This window comes from Simochromis diagramma, unplaced genomic scaffold (genome assembly GCF_900408965.1).
Source record: "Simochromis diagramma unplaced genomic scaffold, fSimDia1.1 OVJJ01000026.1, whole genome shotgun sequence".
NCBI classification, from domain to species: domain Eukaryota; kingdom Metazoa; phylum Chordata; class Actinopteri; order Cichliformes; family Cichlidae; genus Simochromis; species Simochromis diagramma.
This window is the reverse complement of record NW_024386985.1, coordinates 7365789-7383089: the sequence shown is the minus strand read 5'-3', so window position 1 is coordinate 7383089 and position 17301 is coordinate 7365789. Positions and strand designations below refer to the sequence as shown.

At 44.8% G+C, this 17301-nt stretch overlaps 1 protein-coding gene across 1 annotated transcript; it reads left to right on the top strand.

The window, feature by feature from the left end:
• Positions 1-14064, top strand: thop1 (thimet oligopeptidase 1). The gene is made up of 14 exons (XM_040040282.1): positions 1-115; positions 1735-1941; positions 4018-4166; positions 4399-4506; positions 5156-5258; positions 5679-5836; positions 6185-6320; positions 6488-6630; positions 6823-7046; positions 10925-11126; positions 11259-11445; positions 11987-12115; positions 12445-12581; positions 13765-14064. Exons 1-14 carry the CDS (start codon positions 103-105, stop codon positions 13924-13926), a joined length of 2058 nt encoding a protein of 685 aa, XP_039896216.1. The 5' UTR covers positions 1-102; the 3' UTR covers positions 13927-14064.
• Positions 14065-17301: the final 3237 nt, after the last annotated feature.

Sequence of the window (17301 nt, the reverse complement as noted above, 5' to 3'; positions counted from 1 at the left end):
GTGTGACCGGAAGGGGTGAGGGTCTGTTTTTTAGTCCAGAGCCGCGGAGCCACCTGTCAGTGAGCTACACGCACAGAGCCAAGCTTTATCGAATCTGTGAGCATGGGGCCAACAGGTGAGTGACGGCGGGGAGTCTGTCGCCTGACCGCGGCGTTTTCAGGTGAAATGAGCGGCTGTCTGCGCGTGCCTCCTCCCGGGTCCTCTCTGAGCTCCAGCTGCGGACTCTGTGGCAGCTAGCAGCAGCTTAGCTAGCCGCTAGCAGCTGAGCTCGGTAATAAAAGCTCAACTGGAGAAGAAAAGGTGTCCATATTTGTTCGAGAGCAGAATAAAGGAGCCGGTAGGCCAGTGTGTGCAGGTGTGCTGGGGTTCTGCACGTTTCTGTAGCATGTGAGCTAACCGGGCTGCTTATTCATGGAGCTAGCTATGAACTACCTGCCTGTGGGGCAGCATGTTCTTTAACGGGGAAGCGCGATTTTACTCGCAGACACACAACACGGGTTAGCTTCCACAGATCAGAGACAAACTCCGCCGGACTTCATTCAAAAATCTGCCAATTTAACGTCAGCGCTGTTCTCTACCACACGTGTAACTTCCTAAAACAAAAGTAAACACCTCTTCTAAACCTTCATCGCCTAATAATGATTCCGGCAAAGCGCTGAATGCCAAACATGACGTATTCCATCATGGGAAGTGTTAAAGCTGATCGCCTTTTATACGTTTTTATTAGGTATTAATTAAATGGTGTGAGAAGCAGACCTGTTGTTATCCCTTTATGTGCTGCTCTCTGGCACGCAGGAGACGATGTCTCTCTGCAACTGCAGCGTGAAAAAAGTGAGCCTTTAATCGTTTTTAGCCAGATTTAGTTGGATGATCATATATATTTCATGGAAACTCTAGGATATTATGTAAATATATAAGGCTATGATTACTGTTATTATTTCAGTATAACTGGCCTTTTATATCAATTTAGAATGGCCCATTCTTCAGTTGGGAGTTTAAAAAGGGGAAAACAAATAAATCCACACAACCAACACCATCAGTAATAATAATCTATAATAATGTTGCTTGGCTCTGTTAACAGATACGTGGCACAGATCTGTAGAGTACAGACTGCTTTGTCCTCTTATAGCTTTGATGTTTTCTCACTTTCTGTGCTTTAATCAACATCCGGATCATTGGCATTACTCTTCAGCATCTGGTTTAATGAAGTTTAGCTCTGAAGCAAGCTGGACTTTTTCAGACAATAAGACGGCCATGAAATTAATAGATCCTAATCAATATTATAAATTTCTATATTGGATTAGATTTAGAGCAGTATGGATGCCTCGTCTCCTCCAGCGGCTCCTCCAGCGGCTCCTCCTGTCTCTAAAAGCTGGAGCACTCATCACTGAACGACTTTGTGCGGGAGGAAAAGGGTGCTGTCGGTCCTGCTGTCTGTGACGTCGGCTCACGCTGTAACAGGATAACAGTGATTTGAGTCTGAATTCAGCAGCAGCCCGCCTGGCAGACACTTTAAAACTTGTCATCATTGATGTTGTTCTAATCTTCATATAAAAAACTGCATCTTAGTTTTTCACCTGTGGGATTGAAAGTGGTGTCGAGGTAGACAGGTAGACAAACCTGTTATAAGCCTGCTGCTCAGCTCCCAGCATGCCGTTCAGCGCTAAAGACACGTACCTTCCTCTTCTCCATCCTCTTCCTCTGCTGTGATGTCCTCACCTGTCTCCTCCTCAGGTGAGGTGGTGTTTGGCAGCCCGGTGCCGGTCTGCCCTGAGAACCGGTTGCGATGGGATCTGAACCCCGAGCAGATCCAGCAGCTCTCCGAGGAGCTCATTGCCAACACCAAGAAGGTGTACGACTGCATCGGAGCCCTTGACCTTGACAACGTCACCTTTGAGAACACGCTGAAGGCGCTCGCCAACGTGGAGGTCGAGTACACCGGTGAGCGCTTCCCTGACCCTGAAGACTGACTTTTTCATAATAATAATAATAATAAATAATATTGGTAACAGCTTTACTTTATAACACTGTTCAAAGTGTTATAAAGTAAATAAAACATAAAAACACCACATTAAAGACACACAGACAGACACACACACACAGTTAGGTCCATAGGTTTCAGTGTCCATGTTGCAAGCACATCAGATTTTAAATCAGATTGTCAGGATGTAACTGAAGTGCCGACTCTCAGCTTTCACGTTTAAAGTCGACGTGATTTAAGAAATAAGTGCTTCAAGTTTTTAAAACATGTTCAGCCCCATCTTCTGTCAGTAAAGGAGATTACATCACTGGGTTGGTTGGTTGCGACTAATTGAGTTTCATTAGTTTATGTTAGCTCATGAGTGAGCCTCTGAAAATAAATGAGAAAAAAGTAAAGATAATTCCTGAATAGCTGGTGCAGATTGTCATCTTTTGTTCTTTGATGTAGCGCTGCACTGAGGCAGAATTACAGGAACAGCGTCCCCGTGCAAAAACGTATTGAGTGATGACGTAATGAGTGAACATGTCAGAACGTTTGAGCTGAGCGCGGAGCAAGCGAGAGGCCTGAGAAACTGAAGGTTTCTCCATGTGAGGGTCAAAGTTCAGATTCTGGTCAGAAGTAACTTCCTGTCAGTCAGCTGACTGGACGAGCACCGATATCTGATCAGATATCACTGACAGCTGTTCATCATCATCATCACCCCGGCAGTGAGCATGGAGGCTTCACACTAACACACCTGCAGCTTCTCTGGACGTTTGGATTCTTTTTGGTCTGAAATGTTTTTGGACTCTTAAAACCTGCAGCAGGAAATGATGATCTGTAGATTTGTTATATCAAGTACTCACGCGGTACTGCCTTTTCTCAGTATTATAACCACAGAAGGAGCAGAGCTCTGTGATGATGCGTGCTTATAACTGTAATCTGTAACTGTAATTTTTTTTAAGCATTTTGTGAACACAGATTCTAGTTTTAGTTTTATGAAGTATAATAACTGTGAGGACGTAGTTACTACGTTCTGCTGGAATTTGAGCTTGATGAAGATGGGCTGTGTTTAATGTACGCTTTCTTTTCCAGATCTAACTTTGTTACACGACATTATAACATAAAACCAAAGAAAAAAAACATTTTTGAAATAAATACAAGTAACATGGTCAGAGATCGGGGGATTTAGGCAAGTCTGCGGAGGTTTTCCATGCTCCGTGTGTACAGTTGTCCTTCCAGATGTTTCGGTGGTGAGATGGTGACCCTGAATGTAAAGGGATCGAGCGTGCGGCGTGGACCTCGTGGGCTGTTGGGTCTTTGTGAGCGCTCGCTGCAGTGAAGCTCTGTGTCAGCACAGTGGGGCTGTGATGGTAAAGACTCATCAGCAGTTTGCAGAGAAAGCAGCTGAACCAGCTGCTGCAACAATGGAGACTGAGGCTTTGTTCACAGGCAGCTGAAACCCAAAAACACCTCCAGCTCTGCAGGAGGAAGCGCACAAACAGCCATGCACGCCACTGAGGCTGAACACAGGCATCCATTGCGGCCTCCGCGTTTCTGATATCTGAGCAGACGCTCGCACCGCTAACAGGGATAAAACAAACTGCACCAAAGCCAAAGAGTAAAAGCGTGAGCTAGAAATAAGCTGAATAAGAGTTCCTTTAGGAATAAAAGAATAATTAAAGGTGGAATAAGAAGTAAAATTTCACTTTTACTTCAAATATTTGATCATTTGGTGTTTGTCTTTGTTCTGCATGAACTCTGAAACAAAACCTCAGACGTCACTGTGGTTCAGTGGAAATGTCCAACATACTAATGTATAAATGACTGTGGTAAGTGCTCCTCGCTGTTAACTGCAGCCTGACAGCAGCTGAAGACCATCCTCCATGTTTGATTCACACGTTTGAATCCAGGAAAGCATCTTTTTGTTCTTTTCTTTCAAGCATTGTTTTTCCTATCAATACTCATAAATCTGTCAAAAGTCTGCCTCATACATGGCCCTGCCCTTCCTCTGTCTGACCCCCGTTCTTTGTTTGGCCCTGCCTTCTGCACCCCAGTTCAGAGGAACATATTGGACTTCCCGCAGCATGTGTCTCCCTGTAAGGAGGTGCGAGCAGCGAGCACAGATGCCGACAAACGCCTTTCCGAGTTTGACGTGGAGATGAGCATGAGGGAAGACGTCTACCAGAGGATCGTCGCTCTGGAGGTGAAATGATGTCACTTTGCAGTCAGTTTTCCAGAAGTCAACCAGTCAGGAGGAAGACAGCTTTTAGGGAGAGATTTGGGGAGGGGTATGAAGCGGGAGGTTAAGGTAAAGGAGGATTATATTGCAGAGGTGCTGCAATGGTTTTATTCTGTTACTGAAAAAGAATAAAGCCCATTTTTACACCCTGGAGCTCTGCTGCTCTTTGAACGTCCTGTTGTGTTTGTGTCTGCAGAAGAAGATTGACCCTGAAAGCCTCACTGTGGAGTCCAAGCGGTACATGGAGCGACTGAACAAACTGGGGAAGAGGAATGGCCTCCACCTGCCCAAAGAGACACAGGAGGTAGCGCCTTCCTTTTTTCTAACCTTTATTTAAAAGCTCTTGTGTACAGTACCTCCTGCTGTGACCTTCAGATTACCGCAGGCCTCAAATCCTCAAGTCTTGCCAAATTAGGGTCCTCAACCCCAAAAGTAGAGCTGAGAGAGAAAAACATCTCCTTACTTACTGCTGAGATGGTCAGGTGACTGATGCACCTGTTGTCCTGTGATTAATCAACCTATCAGGCTGCAGCAGGAAGTCTTTTTTTCCTTAATTGGCTGCGTGTGTTAAACATGTGACCAACCATCAGTAAAGCTGCGGCACCTGAAGGAGAGGTGTTACAGGCCAGCTTTCACCCGCACGCTGCTTCATGTGTAACATGGGTGTGTCTCTGCCACTGTAGAGGTATCCTCGGGTGTCCCCCTAACCCAGTAACGAGCAGTGTAATCAGCCTCCTGCATGCAGTTCTGCAGCTGGTGGTCCCAGTTCCTGAGTGTGCTGAGCCAGGAAGAGGAAGAGAGCTTCAGGATACTTGATTGGTCCATGGACAGGCTAATGCCTTCGCTCATGATTTAAATGCTGAACTGTATGATGACGCACCCATTCAGAGCTGAAATGTGTGTTTTTAAGTTTAATGTAAGGTCTGACCTGACTTCTCTCTCTGCTGTCACAGGAGATCAAAACCATCAAGAAGAAGCTGAGCAACCTGTGCATCGACTTCAACAAGAACCTAAACGAAGACACCACCAGCCTGTCCTTCACCAGAGATGAGCTGGGTGAGTGGAGCTCCTTCAACATTTTAAAAGCCCTAAAAGCTGCTGTTTGTAGATCGCTGTACAGTCAAAGTGGCACTGAGGCCTGCTGGGTAATTTGCCATCCACCTGACCAATCAGAAAACACTTTGGTTAACCACAGCTCGGTTTTTACTGCAGCAGCTCGGTGGCGGATGATCCTGGTCTCTAAATGTAGGTAGGAAGGAGACCTCTCACCTGCTCTCACTCACGCCTGCCCCAAAAGCTGATATGAGCTATCAAAGTTTACCCAGAATGCACCAGCACCGGTGGTGTGATGCTCACGCTGCTCAGAGGAAAAGTAGATGTAGCCTCAGTGATCCGGGAGTGGGTGGTGCATTGTTTATTGTCGATGATAGAGAAGCACATTTAATTCATCACATTTAAACAGTCAAACTGTTTCAGGCGGCCTCCCCGAAGACTTCCTGAGCTCTCTGGAGAAGGACGGCGACAAGCTGAAGGTCACGCTGAAGTATCCTCATTACTTCCCCACCATGAAGAAATGCTTTGTCCCAGAAACCCGCCAGAAGCTGGAGGAGGCCTTTAACTCCCGCTGCAAGGAGGTGAGAGCGGAGGGCCTCCAGAAAACATTTAAACAGAATGAGTCAAATCAATCCAGACAGACTCGCAGAGCTGTCCTCCTTAATTTACACACAGGGCGAGCTCTAACTTCAGGCAGAGGAGAAAAAATGATTTATTATTTTGTGTATTGGCTTTATTTCCAGTAAACTGAAGGAAAAACAATCATTTATTATTTTTGCCCTGTCCACAGGAAAACTGTTATTGATTTTGGTTGATGTGTGAGGTCTGCTGAAGAGCAGACGTCAGTCTGGAGCTGCGGGGTGGGGGTGAAACTTGGCAACGTCATCCACAAACAGTTTGGTCTTAATGGATCTCGTGCTGGTTTTCAGGAGAACTCGGCGATCCTGAAGGAGCTAGTGGAGCTCCGGGCTCAGAAGTGCGCTCTGCTTGGCTTCACCACGCACGCCGACTTCATCCTGGAGATGAACATGGCCAAGTCTGGGAAGAAGGTGGCCAGCTTCCTGGGTGAGTCCTGAAAGCCCAGCTGCAGCCTCAGAGCTGCTGTTGGTGATGATGGTGGCAATTACCTGCTGGGAGATTTTATTCTTGCTGAAATAAACGAGATGGTGTTGTGAAGTGAAGTGTAGTTTTCACACCGCGGTGATGTCCGGTTTTTCTCTGTTGTCTCTCAGAGGACCTCGCCCGGAAGCTGAAGCCGCTGGGTGAGGAAGAGCGAGCGGTCATCCTCAAGCTGAAGGAGAAGGAGTGTCAGAAGAGAGGCCTGCCTTTCAACGGGGAGCTGCACGCCTGGGACACGCGCTACTACATGACCCAGGTAAGAGCACAAAGGATGGTAGGTAATGGTGTACTGCAGTCCCACTGATGCTCTGTAAGGAGCTAAAAGACTGACACCCACAGAGCTTTAGACTCGCGTTTGGTCTGTCCAAGTTTAACAATGAAGCAGAGGAACTGAGGCCATTTGATAAGTCGTATTTCTGTTTATCTCCTCCTCTTCCTCTCCTGTCAGGTGGAGGAGACTCAATATGCCGTGGATCAAAACCTGTTGAAGGAGTACTTTCCGATGGAGGTGGTGACTCAGGGTCTGCTGGACATCTACCAGGAGCTGCTGGGTCTGTCCTTCGAGCTGGTGGACGGAGCCGCCACCTGGCATCCTGATGTCACTCTGTACTGCGTGAAGGACCGTGTCACTGGTCAGGTGGTCGGGCAGTTCTACCTGGACCTCTATCCGCGGTATGAAACTTTGCATCCTGGGTAATGAAGTTATCCTGAAACACACGCAGAGATTCATCAGGACAAACCAAACCAGGAAATTTTCTTCAGGAGCTGCTCGGCAAATGTTTTAGTGGCACCAAGATGGTGGACATTAGACAGAACAGGCTAAATACGCAGCTCCCGGGGTTTGGAGGTCCATGTTCTAGATCAGACTCAGATATTTTCATGGTAATATGTTTAGAATAAAGAGTCTAAACTAAAGAAGGTACATGTGCGGCTTCTGTGGCACTCTGGTTGTAGTTTTGGGCGCGCTGCAGGGGTGTAGGCTTTGGAGTGTTTGCTGTAAATTCAGGTGTTCTGATTTTGACGGGCAGCGTGAAAACAGAGGGAAGTGGATGGTAGCCAGGTGAAACGGCGAGCTGCTGTCACAGAGAGTTGGGCTGGATTTTAACCCTCTGGGGTCGACGGACGCACGTCCAAATTACATGACCAACTTAAGACAACACAGCAACAAGATCCATTTCTACTTGTGTCTAAAGTGCAGACTTCAAACTACTTATCAGTTTTCAAATTGTGTTGATAGGCCACCTAAACCCAGAGTTATGATTTTAAAAAAAAAAAAAAAAAAAAAAAAAAAAATACACGTGGTGTTTTTTTTCTGAATAAACCATGGTATGGTAAGGACAGCGCTAACAAGCACTGTCCGAGTAAAAAAAAGAAAGGAAAAATCACCCCTTCCCTATTGGTGTTAAAGTGTATCATGTTGACCAATCAAAAAATTTATATAGCAGCATGTGGCATTTGTTGTTTAGGTGGAAGTTTTAGGTGTGACGCTGGCGAGAGAGAGAGAGCGAGTTTTGAGATGTGAGAGACTTGTGATGTTTAGCGTGTTTGGAGTCTGTAGTTAGTGTATTGTCTTGTGTAGTTAGTGTGTAGTGTAGTCGTTGTTTTGTTTTGTTTTGTGTGTCAGAACAATGCTGAATGTCACAGTTTCTTCCAAAAAGCCACCAAAGGCAAATTGCAGAGTTAACACTGTCACCAGCTGGAAAACAGGTGATACACCTCATGTTGTCAGACCTGCAGTGTTTAGGCCTGTGGTGTTCTCCTCTGTCTTATAGTGGACAGAAACAAGTTTTTGGAGTGGCACAAATGATTGTTCTGTAAATAGTTTGAAATGGTTATATAAAAAACGCCTTGGCTGCATTTTTAGGTAAATAGCCACATATAACTTTGTTTGCAAAACTTTTAGGTTTTAAAATGTACAATTTCTATTTGCATTTCAAGTTATGAAAAGGATTCGTTGAACATGTTTGTGGTTGTTACAGTAAAAAATATTTTAAAAAATACTTTTTTCTACTCGGATTTTGTTTTTTGTTTTTTTGTTGTTGTTTTTTTTGTCGGAATTTAGAATAGAATAGAATAGAATTCAACTTTATTGTCATTGCACATGCACAGGTACAGGGCAACGAAATGCAGTTTGCATCCATCCAGAAGTGCTTTAGTGATATAGATATATTACAATATATATTAGCAATAATATAGATATGTGAGTATATTACAGAAATGGGTCTATTATGGAATGTTATAATGTACACGGTATGAAGTATGTTGTGAATAGTCTATAACTATAAGTATGTACAGGCTGTAGTGAGTACAAGCTATGTACAGGATATGAACAGGATATAAATATGAAAAACTATACAGAATATGAAATAAATAACTTTACAGAATCTGAGATATACAGCTATACAGAAATGGGAACTATGCAAGTTGTAAACAGTTGTAGGATTAAAGATTATCGAATGTACAGAATGATTATTTACACAGAGCTATACAGTAGTGCAGTTAAGATAAGTGAGGGTGTAGATAGTTTCTACAGAGGCTATATAAAGTGCTAGTGGTTGTGAGTGGTGGTTCAGTCCATGTTATTATTGTGTGTTTGAGGGTACAGTTGTCCATTGTGTGTATGTTCAGTCCATGAGTTTAACGTGGGTCAGATGTCAGGAGGCAGAGTTCAGGAGTCTGACAGCTGTGGGGAAGAAGCTGTTCCGGTACCTGGTGGTCTTAGTCCGGAGGCTCCTGTGGCGCCTCCCAGAGGGCAGGAGGGTGAAGAGTCCATGTGATGGGTGACTGGGGTCTTTGATGATTTTCCCAGCCCTTTTCAGACACCGCTTCCTGTAGATGTCTTTTATGGCAGGAAGTGGTGCTCCGGCGATGCGCTGGGCAGTTTTCACGACCCTCTGCAACGCCTTTCGGTCCGAGGCAGAGCAGTTCCCGTACCAGACTGTTATACAGTTGGTCAGGATGCTCTCGATGGTGCAGCGATAGAAGTTCACCAGGATGTCTGAGGACAGGTGGTTCTTCCTCAGAGTCCTCAAGAAGAAGAGGCGCTGGTGAGCCTTCTTGACCAGCTTGGAGCAGTTGGTCGTCCAGGTGAGATCCTCGGAGATGTGGACTCCCAGGAACTTGAAGCTGCTCACACGCTCCACAGCCGTCCCCTTAATGTGGATGGGTGGATGTGGGTCAGCATTCCTCCTGTAGTCCACGATGAGCTCCTTGGTCTTCTCGGTGTTAAGCAGCAGGTTGTTTCTGTCGCACCACTCAGCCAGACGATCCACCTCCTCCCTGTAGGCGGCCTCATCGTTGTCACTGATGAGGCCAATCACCGTGGTGTCATCTGCAAACTTAATGATGGTGTTGGAACCATCAGCAGGTCTGCAGTCGTGGGTGAAGAGGGAGTAGAGGAAAGGGCTCATCACACAGCCTTGTGGTACACCGGTGTTCATTGTGATGGTAGATGAGCAGTGGTTATCCAGCCGGACATGTTGGGGGCGGTTGGTCAGGAAGTCCAGTAACCATTTGCAGATGAGGGAACTGATGCCCAGGTCTGTCAGTTTCCTGATGAGTTGTGAGGGGTGGATTGTATTGAATGCTGAACTGAAGTCTATAAACAGCATTCTGGCGTAGGTGTTGTTGTTGTCCAGGTGTGAGAGGACAGAGTGCATTGCGATGGAGACTGCATCCTCTGTGCTCCTGTTCTGGCGGTATGCGAATTGGTGGGGGTCCAGGGTGGGGGGGAGACAGGATTTGAAGTGTGCTAGGACCAGTCGCTCTAAGCACTTAGTGATGATGGGGGTGAGTGCTACTGGGCGGTAATCATTGAGGCAAGATGGGTTGGAGTTTTTGGGTATCGGGACGATGGAGGTGGATTTGAAGCAGGCCGGTACCACAGCGTGGGCCAAGGACAGATTGAATATGTCTGTGAGCACTCCTGCAAGCTCCCCAGAACACGCTCTGAGAACACGCCCGGGGATGCCATCAGGGCCTGCAGCCTTGTGGACATTGATCCTGCTCAGCACCGCTCCTACATCGGTGGGGGAGAGAGTCAGAGGTTGGTGGTCTGGCGTCATGTCTGCTTTGGTTGTGGTTGTGGGGTTCCCTCGCTCAAAACGAGCATAAAAGTTGTTGAGCTCGTTGAGGAAGGAGACATCAGAGGATGCGGGGGAGGGTTTGGTGGTCCTGTAGTCTGTGATGGTCTGGAGTCCTTGCCACATGCGTCGGGGGTTGGAGTTGGAGAAGTGTTCTTCTACCTTCTTTTTGTAATGGTGTTTGGCTTTTTTGATGCCCTTCTTTAGATTAGCCATTTAGATCAGATCAATTTAGATTTAGATCAATTGTGTTACAGTACAGACATACAGTATGTCAAAATGAAAATGAAAAAATAACTATAAATTCAGACATATGAGATTGTGCTGAAAAGAATGATACCAAGCAAGGCGAGCTAAATGGTTTTTAAAGGTGAAATGTAGAGGTAAAATAAAAAGTAGTCAAAAATGGCCAATTGTATCCTGGACCCCAGAGGGTTAACTTGGCACTGTGCTTCCTGTTCCGTGCAGTGAAGGGAAGTACGGCCACGCCGCCTGCTTCGGCCTGCAGCCAGGCTGTCTGCTGAGTGACTGCACGCGCCAGATGTCGGTGGCTGCAATGGTGGCCAACTTCAGCAAACCGACGGCGGATGCCCCGTCGCTCCTGCAGCACGACGAAGTGGAGACGTACTTCCATGAGTTTGGCCACGTCATGCACCAGCTGTGCGCTCAGGTTAGTTGATGTTCACCTGGGGCCAATAACGATGCCCAGGTTCTCGTGGTTGTGTTGAATCGTTTCAGATAAACACTCTTTAATGTGGCACTAAATGATAAAATTATGTCATGGTGAACTTCCTCACTGCAGGCAGACTACGCCATGTTTAGCGGGACTCATGTGGAGCGGGACTTTGTGGAGGCTCCGTCTCAGATGTTGGAGAACTGGGTTTGGGAAAAGGAGCCTCTGCAAAGGATGTCCAAGCACTATAAGACCGGAAACCCGATCCCTGACGAGCTGCTTGACAAACTCATCAAGTCCCGTCTTGCCAACACCGGTACGTATTGCACAGGGCCCTCTGTTACACTGGAGACGGTTTGTCTGGTTAATTCGTGTTATTGGGAATTCAGCAAGTCTTATGTTTTTTGTTTTGTTTTGTTTTTTTTGAAAATCTGGGACAGTTGGGAGAAGCTTTAATACGCTCACACAACTTCACTGGACAGATCGGAGTCAAATAAAATGAGCTTTGCTGCTAAACTGAGTCCTCTCATAATCACATTTCTACATGACATCACAACAAAAATAATCCAATTCATAATTAACACAGTAAATTATTTTTTCAGCCAAAGTTTCAACTCCGCCTCTCCTCAGTCTCTCCAGCAGAGAGCATCATTACGCAAAGCACTGGTGTACGGCTTAGTTCCACCAGCTGACAGCTCGCATGTGGAAGCAGGGACGTGCTTTGTGGATGTTTGGCTCATTAAACCTAATAAAGCCATCGAGAGCGCTCCAACTAGTAATGCAGTGTCTTTGTTTCTTTGGCTGAGACGCTCGACCACACGGCCGTAATCACCCTGATGACCTCTGACTCTCTGCAGGTCTCTTTAACTTGAGGCAGATCGTCCTGGCCAAAGTGGATCAGGCTCTGCACACCAGGAAAGGCCTGGACCCCGCAGAGGAGTACGGACGCCTCTGCCAGGATATCCTGGGAATACCTGCCTCACCTGGTATGTACTTCTGATTGGTCGTGGCAGGATGTGACATTAGCACACACGGATCTTTCACCTCCGTTTGTGCTTTTTTTGTGGTCACTTTTGTCTCTGGAGCGTCACTGCATTCCTCTTCTGGATCATTCTTGTCTCTTTATATCCACTGTGCTCTCTTTGGTTCACCTTCCACTATTAAAAACTTTGATATAAAGAAACTCTCCATCTTCATTTACAGTCTGTGTAAAAGCAAATGAAGTGAGCATGATGAAGACAAATGTCCAAACTCCACCTTCACTGTTGCCTCTTTCTTCTTCTCTGGCCATTGACCTCTCCTTCCTATCCTGCAGGAACCAACATGCCGGCGACCTTTGGACACCTGGCGGGCGGGTACGATGCTCAGTACTACGGTTACCTGTGGAGCGAGGTGTTCTCCATGGACATGTTCTATGCCCGCTTCAAACAGGAGGGAATAATGAACCCAAAGGTCAGCAGCTCCAACGTTTACATTCAAATAGACAGGCAGGAGGTCAAAGGTCACTCTGCTAAACTACTACAAGATCAGCTTTGAGGTATAAATAAAGTTGAGCGGCTGAACATGTGACAGGAGGAGGTCCTGATTTATAGTTTGTCAATGAACAGCCTTCAAATAATCAATAAAATAACAACAAAATGTTAATGAAACACAAACTCTACACAAAAAAATCAACAGTTTACAAAACACTGCAGAACAGTCAGAAACTGCACAAAGTCAAACCTTCAGATATAGTTATTTTAAATAAATATGGAAGATGATAAAAAGCAGTGTGTCAGAACATCTGTCATTAAAAAAACGTAAATGTTTATTAAACAAATGAAGTGAAAAGTGTGACATTTAGGGCATTTACAGCAAAATGTATACAAGCAGAAATATTAACAGTGTTAAACTGTGTGATCAGATAAAAAACTGATAATCTTGGGATCCTTTAATTTCATGTAGTTCAGAACTACAATTCTCATTTAAAATGTGTTTGGAAGAAAACAAAAGTGAAAAACAGCACAGCTCTGTTTGAACAGTCTGTATCTCTGATGGAGCCCACCTGTCCAGGTGCACTCGTTACCATGGTGACTAGATAAGCAGAGACTTTAATGATCCCCGCAGAGGAAACGAGGCCTCACAGCAACCGAGTGACTGTGAGGAGGAGGAGGAGGTCTGGAGGCTACGGTGGCCCAAAAGTACCAAAACAGAGACGGAGATGTGTTTTCAGGGCCACAATGAAAAGCATCAGGGTTTATTAATTACAGTAAAAGAGTAAAAACACTTTCTCAAGTTTTTGTATTAGAAGCTGACGGAGGTTCTCCAGATGTTTTAGCCCCTCCCCTCCTCCATAATTTAGTGTTTTAGTTTCTGGATAAAACAGTTGATCAGCTGATGTTACTGGTCATCACTGAGCTGAGCCGATTTTCTTTATCCGTGTGACATGAACAGGTGTTGTCACCTGCCAAGTGAGGGTGATGTTTCCAAGTGACAGGATTTACCGTGCGGTGACTCAGAAATGCAGAGCTCACCTCGTATTTGACCATCTTTACTTCTCACAGTCGTAAGGAAACTGAGCTGAGGATGGTTTCAGGACTTTCCCTGAGGGTCATCTAACTCATTCATAGTTTCTCTTCTCTGATTGGTCCCCCAGGTGGGTCTTGACTACAGGAAGTTCATCCTGCGGCCCGGCGGCTCAGAGGACGCCTCTGAGATGCTGAGGAAGTTCCTCGGGCGGGAACCCAAACAGGAAGCCTTCCTACTGAGCAAAGGACTAACGTTGGAGCTGGACGCCAGCACACCATGTCCCTGCTGACCAATCACAGCAGCTGGCTCCACCCCCTCCTCGTTCCCAGACGTGAAACATATAAAAGTACAGACTGAGATTTTCTAGAAAAAACTGTAAAATGTTCCAACATGGAGAAAAACCTGTGAATAAAACGATTCAAGGTGACTTGTGTTGTGTCTCAATACCTGACTGAGGGTGCTCACAGGAAGTTTCCTTCTGAGTGAGCCTTCTAAAATAAGAGTCTGCTTTTGGACATTTGGTTTCAGAGTCCACATTTTTGCCAAATAACATAAAAGAAAAACGTGGCAGATAAGAACCGATTGGTTAAAGTCGGCGTCTCCATCGCGTTTCTCCGGCATTGGATGAAGCTTGCATCATCTTAAGATGCTGCAGTTCAGCTTCAAACATGGCTGCCGTTTACTGATGAGGACCGAATTATTAGCCCCAGCATTAATTTAGGCAGCAGATTTAGTTTGTCACAGTTTAGCCATTAAATTCATCTAGCTTTAGTTGACTAAACAAAGATTATCGTAAATAAAATCAAAAAAATTTACGCCCTCTTTGTCGGTAACCTCACTGCATGACACAGAGGTTCCTTCTGATTGGATCACTTTAAACTATTCCTGCCTTTCTGCACAACTTAAGTACTTCTGATTGGTCCCCAAAACAGTTTTCCTTAATTGTTGATAAAAGTTTCGACACGTTTCATCACTTTTTTTTTTTTTTTTTTTTTTTTGTGATTGAGTTATTATTTGGTTATCAACATGTTTTTGTCAGGAAACAAATGATTGTTGACAAAATAAAACGATTAGCCCCCAATGAAAATTCATTCTTAAGTATTCAGAGGTGCTGTTAAACAGAAGCTTTTCCAAACTTTTTTTTTTTTTTTTTTAAATTTTGTCCCCCATCCTTCCCCCTCCTCCGATGCTAATGATCAGCTGTGTGGCCTTTTGGCTGATAACAGCCTGTAGTCCGTTGTAGTTTTCATCGACTCGTCTCCGGGGCGATCCCAGCCCGTTCATCTTTGGAGAACCTGTCAGGCTCTTCTGACTATTTTCTGGCATGGACCTTGGTCTTCACTTTAGCCCACGGTCAGGGTTTTGTGCAGGCTGCTCAGTAACGCTCACTTTGGTCTTCTGGAGCTCGTTCTTGGGTCGTTGTGTTGGGAGCAGTGTTGATTAAGTTACTTGAAAAAAGTAATTGGTTACTAATTGCTGATTATTTAAGAAAGTAATCTTGTTACTTATCTGATTACTTATTTTCAAAAGTAATTAGTTTATTACTTAGTTACTTTTTAAAAACATGATACACAACCTCAATACATAATAAAGCAATAGACCTTTCAGCCCAATTCTATTTTCTCTGCATAATCAATCATATAAAACTGAATCAAATGAAAAAGTCTCTTTAAAACTTGTTTTATTAGTTTTAATCTTTTAACTACCATGCACATTTATGCACATTGCATCAAGCACAAATTAAATTATATGCAGTCTCTGGCTTGAAGAAATTTAATATTTAAACCTATTTTCTGTATATTCCAGCATATAAAATAATTACACTCAATTTTTCAAATAGATGCAAGTAAAACACAGCAAAAATAAATAAAATCAAAGATTCAGCAGCACTAAATCCTATCACTCTTAAATCTATTTTCACCTGTTTAGCAGGAGTGGGGCCGTCAGAGGTTTGCCCGTTGTCTCAGTGGTCATGTCCGTGGGGGGGGATCTGGGGGTTTCTTTGTAAATTTCACATTCCTGTGGCAGCGTGCTAGGTGCTTGCTCAGATTTAAAGTTTTCTTCCCATGCAGTGTAAAGTGGACGCTAATGTTTTGTGTTTGAGTGATTCAATCTTGCTGATGAAACATTTTCAGTCTCACTGTCTCGTGTGGTGTTCCTCAAGGATCTGGTTTAAGTCCCTACTTATTTCCATTGTATATTCTGCCATTAGGTCACATAATTAGTTTTAATACTCTTCATCAACCGTACCTCTCCTTTAAACCTTACATACAGTATATATTATCTGTTGTAACTGTCTTAATGGAAAAAACTTAGATTTTTAACATTGGAGTCTATGGTGACTGACCCACAGCTGGAGACCTGCTGGAGGGCAGAGGAGTTGCAGCTTTGTGTGTTCAGCATCTAAATCAGTGAGACTGTGTCTGATTAACTTTCACTGAAGAACAAACTCTAAAAATCTCTCTAGAACCTAAAGTTGTGACGTCTCTTTGTCTTCACCACTCATAAAGCTTCATCTGGCAAGTAATAAAACATAGATCTTCCTGGAAGCTTGTTGTTCTTGTAAGAAGTCAAACTGCTGACTTTCAGCCTGCAGCAGAGCAGTAAACAGCTGCTACTTCTTTCTGCTTTATGAACTCGAGCGCCTGCAGGAGGGGATCCAAACCCCGACAGGTTCGTGTTTACATTGGATCAACTGTTTGTTCTCCATTTTCACCTTCGGGCTGTTTTTTTTACAATCGGAGCTCTCTAAGGAGGTTATGTCCAACCAGGAAACTCCTCCGAGTGCAGACGATGCTCTCAGAGCTGCTCTCACTCTGAACTGCTCACTCTGCCAGACTGCTCACATCAAGACTTTAATGTTTGGGTTTTACATGAAACACTGAAAAAGCTCTGAAACTTGATTTCCATCGTTTTTACAGCAACGTGCATATAAATCAGATTTTGACCTGCTGGGCTGGTTGATGCTTAATGCAGCAGTGCCAAAGAACCACTTAAATAGCCAACAGGTGAAGGAAGTGAAGCCATAGAGACTGATCGTGAGGTACTCATCACTTTGCACACGTTTAGGTTTGAAGGTAGTTGGCTCAGGCTCATGCCGCTCTGCGACCGCTCACCTTTGTTTTTCTCGTTATCATTGTTCTTCTGGCACGTAATTAGTGTGAGCTGCAGCTGTGAGCGGCGGCCCCTGAGCGCCCCGGCTTAGTAAACACAGGTGAGCTCACTTTAACGCCTGAGCAGGTGAGCCAAACTCGGTGGGAGCAGAGCCCACAGAGAGGAACATTATGGGATTCGTGGAAATCCTCTCAGTTCTTTAATAGCTTTAATTTTTACATGAAAACATCGATTCCATGTCAACACAGCCTCAAACTAACGATGAGTTTAATATCCAGCTGATGACAAACTGAATTCATGCAATCCACAAATAAACATTTCCTTACAGATTTAAAGAGCAGGTCGTCTGCGAATCACAAGGTTGGCGGGTCAATCCCTGTGTGCCCCAGTCTGTATGCCAAATACAAGCAAGACACTGACCCTGAGCAGCTGTCCGATGCATTCATCAGACTGTTAGATATAAAGTGTTTGCATGAACTGATGTGAATGAGGCATGTCGTATGAAGGGCCGAGTCCATCTACCAAAGCAAATATTTATTTTCTGTGAAAC